Source organism: Littorina saxatilis, linkage group LG2, assembly GCF_037325665.1.
Source record: "Littorina saxatilis isolate snail1 linkage group LG2, US_GU_Lsax_2.0, whole genome shotgun sequence".
In the NCBI taxonomy this organism is placed as follows: Eukaryota; Metazoa; Mollusca; class Gastropoda; order Littorinimorpha; family Littorinidae; genus Littorina; species Littorina saxatilis.
Genome location: NC_090246.1, coordinates 63,428,374 through 63,435,873, shown reverse-complemented (window position 1 = coordinate 63,435,873; position 7,500 = coordinate 63,428,374). Strand labels below are relative to the sequence as shown.

The following is a 7,500-nucleotide window of genomic DNA, read 5'->3' as shown; positions in this document are numbered from 1 at the left end:
ATTCCGTAAAGGTGGCTATTTATCCGAGAAAGAAAAGTGGTATTTAGGTACTGAGAAATTCGAAGTTGTTGGTAGGTATAAATACCTTGGCTTCACCTTTTCTACAATGATAAGTTTTAACATAGGCACGGAGGAATTTGTGTCGAGAGGCAAGAAGGGAACAATAGAAATCCTTAGAACGCGGAAAAAGTGTGGTATTTCCTCATGCGAAGTGTTTTTCAAACTGTTTGATGCTCAAATTGTTCCTTCACAACAAACAGATCGAAAGGGTGCACCTGTACGCGTGTAAGCTTTTTATGAATGTACCAATAATGACACCTAACGACATGATTTACAGTGAACTTGGTCGTTACCCACTTTACATCGAGTCCGCTGCAAAGTGTATTCAATATTGGTTCCGCTTACTTAAGCAGCCGGACGTTAGATTTTCTAAGATGGCTTACTTGTCCCTATTAAATATATGCATAAAAGGGGCCATGACAACTGGGTCACACGTGTTAAGTCTTTTTTGTGTGAGCTTGGTTTTGGCCTCGTGTGGCAGTTCGGAAGCGTGGCAGATGAGAGACTATTCCTGCGCACCTTCAAAGAACGATTAAGTGAAAACTTTTGTCTGAAATGGCTCAACCATACGTCACAGAGTCCTCGTTTTGAACTTTACCACAGTTACAAAAGTCTGATAGGACGAGAACATTATTTAGACTATATAAAAGTTAATATCTACAGGACAGCTCTCAGCAGGTTCAGACTGGGCGTCTCCCCATTCAATGCACACAGGCAACGTTTTTCGCACCCGGAATCAAGCCGGCTATGCCCTTTTTGTACAAATAAAACTGAGGATGAAATACATGTTGTTTTTGTGTGCCCCGTGTATCAGGATATCAAAAACAGATATATTGGCATACCTGTTGACTCCCCACTCGAACTCCAACTGGGTGAACTGTTGAAAGGTAGTGACGAAACAAAAGTCATAAGTTTTGTTAAATATGTATTCCTGGCATAGAAAGCGAGGCAGAAGAGACTTGATGTGTGATTCATGACATGCAAAATGCATTCCTCATTGTTACCGTTACCAGGAATTGCTTTTGTTTTTTTGGTTGATACTCTGTGAGTGCGTGTGCGTGTCTGTCAGCCTGTCTGGCTAGCTGTCTGTATGCCTTCTGCCTTCTGGGAGATGCTGTTTTTCTTGTAGAAGAAAGAATATTTATCTGGGCTCTTGTTTGCTTTTTGTTTTTTGAATGGGCAAACAAATCTGGGGCTTGTTTGATGATGTGTGCAAATCTGCTTGCTATGGTGTATATATTTATATCTACGTATTTACGTGCGGCACGCGTGTGTGTGTGTGTGTGTGTGTGTGTGTGTGTGTGTGTGTGTGTGTGTGTGTGTGTGTGTGTTTGTGTGTGTGTGTGTGTGTGTGTAAGTGTGTGTGTGTGTGTGTGTGTGTGTGTGTGTGTGTGTGTGTGTGTGTGTGTGTGTGTGTGTGTGTGTGTGTGTGTGCCTGTATGCTGACTTTATTAGCAGGCATCTGTCAAAAATTGTTACGATCAACGACAACGATCACGTCAGTGTCTTCTTCTTCTTCTTCTTGGCGTTCGCAGAGGTTACACGATCAATCCAGCACTGGTGATAAATGTTGTCGTTTTCTCCAACTCCTGTCGACTGCCGTTTAGTTTGGTCTGCAAGGGAATTGGTGACGGCCACACTTCTTTTCGTTCCTCATCTAGTAAGGGACATCGCTGTAAGATGTGTTCCGCTGTTTGGTCTTCTTGACCGCAGGCACAGGTTGGTGATGGCGCCAGCTTGAACTTTCGGTTCATGTGAGCATTGAGCCTGTTGTGGCCAGTACGCAGCCTGATGAGGTTGACTTGCTGCTCTCTGGACATTGTGTGGTAGTCATCTCTGTTTGTCCTTGGCCTCAGCAATGCCTTGATGATTGTCTTCTGCTCACTAAAGCTGACACTGTTTTCAGGTTGGTCTTCCACGGCTCCTTCTTTCACCAGCTCATCTGCCCTTTCATTTCCTGGTATCCCACAGTGTTCTGGTATCCACTGGAGGACAACTCTTCTGGTTTGTCTGACCAGCTGTAATGCTTTGGCCAGCTGTGGGAGTTTGTCGTTCTCTAGGGCCTGAAGGACTGAAAGGGCGTCCGAGAGGAAGACAACTTGGTAGCAAGGGTCTGCGGAGTCCTGAACCAAGGAGGCGGCCTGCATGAGAGCTTCTGCTTCTGCTTTATAGTTTGTGCAGTGTTTGCCAGTGGCAACGCTGGATGTAGCTGTATGTCCCCCAGGGAACTGGATCAGAATGCCAGCACCTCCATTGAGCACGGCGTTAGTTGCTGATCCATTGGTGTATACATGGATCCACGCCTCTTTTGGGTACTGTTCGTCGATCAGGGCTAAGGTGAGTGCCTGTCGAGCTGTGTCATTCTGATCTTCTCCTGAGGTAACATGTGGAACACTGGTGCAGATCCGGATGCCTGGTTTCTCTGTTGCCTTGGGGGTTTCCTCTTCTTCTTGAGTCAGAGGTAGAGTGTTCTGTGGGAGGACTTCCCTGTACTGTCGAGAAAGTCTCTTGCTCTCGTGTACAAAACTGCTCCGTTTGATCCGGTTCTTGGTGAGGTTGCTCAGTCTGTGCTTCATGGGGTGGTCGGGTAGGCACTTGAGCTTCTCGGCCTGTACCATAGTCTTGGCTTCTCTTCTCTGACAGAGGGGTTGGATGGTGGTAAGCTTCTCCATTTCCTTGATGGGCGTGGATTTCATTGCACCAGTGATGAGTCGGAGGGCCTGGTTTTGCACACGGTCGAGGGTCTGCAGGTTTGTCTTGGCTGAGGTTGACCACGCTGTGGAGCCGTACTCGAGGTGGGGTCTGATTGTTCTCTGGTATACTGTCTTCAGTATCTTCTCGTTCGCTCCCCAGGTGGTACCTGCCAGCTTCCTGAGTATGGCTAGCTTGCGCCGGGCCTTCGTCTCTGCCCGTGCAATGTGTGGTTTCCAGGTCTGCCGTCTATCAAAGGTGACACCAAGGTACGTTGCTTCTTCATCCTCTCTCAGAGGAGTTCCACCAAGCCTAATGGTTCCGGCTTTCTGCTTTGGCGACAGAGTGAATAGGGTGGTGGAGGATTTCTCCTTGTTGATGGAGACGCACCAATCTTCTGCCCATGCGTTCAGCCTATCTGCCGCTTGCTGCATTCTGTAGGTGGCAGTACTTGCGTGCTCCTCCTTGCACCAGATCACAAGGTCGTCTGCGTAGAGAGCAGCTTTGATCCCCTTGGGCATCTCAGACACCAGATCGTCGATGAAGAGAAGGAAGAGTGTGGGGGAGAGGACTCCGCCCTGAGGGACGCCATGACGAAGGAGGAACTTCTTGCTTTTGGTCTGGTCGACGTTAACTCTTGCCCTGCGGTTATAGAGGTAGGAGCGAATCCACTGGTACATGTTGCTGGACACGCCTTTCCTCAGCAGTTTTACAAGGAGTCCATCTTTCCAGACCTTGTCAAAGGCCTTCTGAAAATCTATCCAGGTGACGAAGACCAGCTTTTGTTCCTGAAAGGCATCTTCAACCTCTTGCGCCAGGTAAGTGACCTGATCTTCAGTGCTGCGGAACTGTCGGAATCCAGCTTGTTCAGGGGCGAGGAGGTTCCTGGATTCCAGGTACCACCGGAGGCGCTCGTTCACAATTCTCTCCAGGGTCTTCACAACACAGCTGGTGAGGCTGATTGGGCGATAGCTGGTGGCCTTCTTTGGATCCTTCCATTTTTTTAAGATGGGGATCATGATCGCTTCTCGCCAGAGTTGTGGTAGCGATCCTTCTTGCCAGCTGCTGTTGAAGACCTCGAGTAGCTTGTTCTCTGCTGCACTACCAAGGTGGGTTAGCATCTCGTTGGTGATGCCGTCTGGGCCAGGCTGTGATTCCAGAGAAAGATTTAACTAAAGAGGTCGTGACTGGTGTTTTTTGGAGAGAGAGAGAGAGAGAGAGAGAGAGAGAGAGAGAGAGAGAGAGAGAGAGAGAGAGATGGATGGATGGATGGATTGTTTAATTGTATAACCAGTGGATTGGTTTTTACAATGGTAAAAAAAGAAATGTACAAAAGCAGCATTTCACGTAATCAAAGCAAAAGTATATACATGATATTACACTGACGTGATCGTTGATCGCAACAATTTTTGACAGATGCCTGCTAATAAAGTCAGCATACAGGCACACTCACACACACACACACACACACACACACACACACACACACAAACACACACACACACACACACACTCTCTCTCTCTCTCTCTCTAAGTCTCTCGCTCACTCTTCTTCCCTCTCTCTCTCGCTCTCTGTCTCTCTCTGTCTCCCCCCTCTCTCTCTCTCTCTCTCTCTCTCTCTCTCTCTCTCTCTCTCTCTCTCCCACACACACACACACACACACACACACACGCACACACACACACACTCTCACACACACACTCACACACACAAACACACACATATAAACACACACATACACACACACATATAAACACACACACACACACACACACACACACACACACACACACACACATAGACACACTCTGTCTTCTCTGCAGACTTTTTCCTCAACTTTCTTTTTATTTTAGTTTTTTTCTTCTTCTTGTTTTCCTTTTTTTACACCGACGCTGTCTGCGCCGGGGACCTTTTTAAAATGCATCAAGTCGTGCTGCGAATTACCTGTTTCCGCACACTGTTTGTTCTTCTTGTCCGGCGTCCAACTTTTGTCCTTGCACTCAACCCCCCCGACCCCAATAGCCCCCACCTCCAAAATCCACCCCCTCTCTCCCCATAGCTTTAGCACGCCACCACTCTTCAGCCTTTTGCTAATGACAAGCAGTCGGTCCATTGGGAACTCATTCTGCATTCGTGTTTCAAAGTTGTGTTTTTTTCTGCGGCTCGTGTTTGAAGCAAGGCCGTTCTTGAAGGCACTGTCGGTTTTTAGATTCTTGGTTGGTTGCTTCGTTGACCGGTTAGTACCAAAGGTAGAATCGGGTTGATTAGCCAAGTGCCTTCTTTGAACGGGTCCTTCGCAGTTGAACAGACTCTGGCTTGAGATTTTCACTCTTCAAGAATTAGGCCAAATCCTTCACAGCATGGTTTAGTTTGATGTGGTAATAGGGTTTTGTTTATGTGTTTTGTTCGGTCTGGTTTGTCATGGTAAAATGAAGGGAACTGAGGGATGGTGCATGTTTTAAAGGAACGCTGTCACAGTTGGTTATGTTAATAAAGTATCCCAATCCCTTTGTACATTTTCTAGCAAAACTTCAGACAAAAACATTCCTTGCTTCCGACAGACAGAAAGAATTCCTCACTTTCTGACCTGGGCCACTGTCGTCTACTTGTGTAGGGGACATGAAGTTGTTGTCTAGCGCCAAAATGACAACGATTACAAGTTCTTTCCATACCATCCTGAAGAAGGCAGTTACATGCCGAAATATTGATTTAAACGTACCAAACCTGGTTACTGGTGTGTTTTCTTTTTATTTAAACGATTACAAGTGTAAGAATATCAGCGCTACGTAGAAATGAAGTCGATAGGCTACCATAAAAGATCAAATCATAAACCTATAGCAAAGTCCTCCACCCAAAGTTCAATCAATGTTCATACACCTCGTTCTTCTTCTTTCCACATCATTTTTTTTCTTAACCATCAATATAACACAACACAACACAACACAACACAACACAACACAACACAACACAACACAACACAACACAACACAACACAACACAACACAACACAATACAATACAATACAATCCAATACATATTTATTGTCCGATTTGTGGCCACAAGCATTCTTCACAGTAATCATTAGTAATGTAACACTACATTTTCCCTGCGTATTGTCAACAGCGCTGACGAGAGACTGAAGGAGCAACGAAACGCTCTGGTGGTGACCTACCACAGTGGTGACCTGCTGTGGATGCCTCAGGCCATCCTGAGGTCCTCCTGCTCATTCAACACACTCTTCTTCCCCTTTGACGAGCAGTGCTGCATCCTCAAGTTCGGCTCCTGGTCCTACAACGGCTTTAAGCTGGACATCAACTTCCTGCCCAACAGGACCAAGTTCGACACCGAGGTGGGTTTTTTTTTTGTGGTTAGATTGAAGTGTGAATATTCGTGTATGTGAAAGTGGTGATAATTAGATACATGAATCATACATACACATATATACGCAGACACGCACGCACGAGCGAACGGACGAACGCACATACAAGCTTGACGTCCATTTCTTGAGCGACAGGAGCGAGTTCGACCTGCTGGTGAGTTTAGATGAAGATGTTTTTTTGGTGGTTAGATTGAAGTGTGAATAGTCGTTTATGTTAAAGTGGTGATAAATATATGCATCACACATACACATAGATATATTCGCAGACACACACGCACTCACGCAAGCACGTACGCACGCACGAGCGAAGGGACGAACGCACATGTATGCAACTTGACGTCCACCTCTTGCTCATGGGTTGATGCTGGAGAGGTTTTTCATGACGAGGTTGAATATAATAGACATGTATGTGTGTACAACTGAGAACGCTCATGCAGGAAAATGTTTGCAGCGCGGAGAGTTTTTCGCGAGGATTGCGTCGAATTTGTTACTTTGGAATGGCACTGTATGCCCATTACCTCTGCACCAAACTGTGATATTTGCCTCAAATCGGTATATACAAATGTAGTATTATAAACAACCCGCGTATCGACAAACTCAAAATACAAGAAAGGTTTGCGTATTCAAATCCATTGGTGAAAAGGCAGAAATAGTAAAGAGCTTGCGCTGTCGTTTGGTGCAATTAGAACTACTACGGACTATTTAGACTCACGAGTATTGGTAAAAGGGGACCAAAATAGTTTATTTTCTATAGGTTTTCTACTGTACTCTTTGCCGTAAATCAGTAACCTACTTTAATCATTATAAGCAGCCCATGTATCGACAAACTAAAGTACAAGAAAGGTTAGCGTATTAAAATCCATCAGTGAACGAACAAAAGTAAAAGGTTTGTCCCGTCGTTTGGTGCAATCAGAACTCGTACGGACTAAAAAAAAAAAAAAAAAGACCAGCGAGGGTTGGTGAAAGGAGACCGAAAAAGGATATAAGGATCTAGAAAGTTTTCAATAGGATTTCTTATACCATGGTCGTTTTGCTCCTTCCTAATCTTATAAGCACGACAAGGATGGTTGATGATTAGGCACGCCATACATGACTGTGACTACTAATGTAGTTTGTGTGTCTGGACAGTCCGAAAAAGTGTCTCTTTACGTCGGTGATATTTCACCTGCTTTCATTACTTCGCAGCCTAGGGCAAAGCGTTTGTCTTCAACAGAAGGTAAAAGACACAAACGATAAGAGAAAATTGCAAAGCGCCTTGTCTTCAACAGAGGGTAAAAAGACAATAAAAGAATGCTAAACTCCGCCGTTAGGTCCCTTAGGATGGCACCCCAATTCTCTTCCACAATTTCCTGTCGGGTTTAATTACATT

At 45.5% G+C, this 7,500-nt stretch overlaps 1 protein-coding gene across 1 annotated transcript in view; it reads left to right on the top strand.

Annotated features, from left to right (window-relative positions):
* LOC138953729 (neuronal acetylcholine receptor subunit alpha-10-like) overlaps positions 1–7,500 on the top strand; it is a 127,533-nt gene that overhangs the window by 109,507 nt on the left and 10,526 nt on the right. The window contains exon 6 of the mRNA XM_070325620.1: positions 5,876–6,101. Coding sequence (XP_070181721.1) covers positions 5,876–6,101 — 226 coding nt within the window. The remainder of the gene's footprint in view (positions 1–5,875; positions 6,102–7,500) is intronic.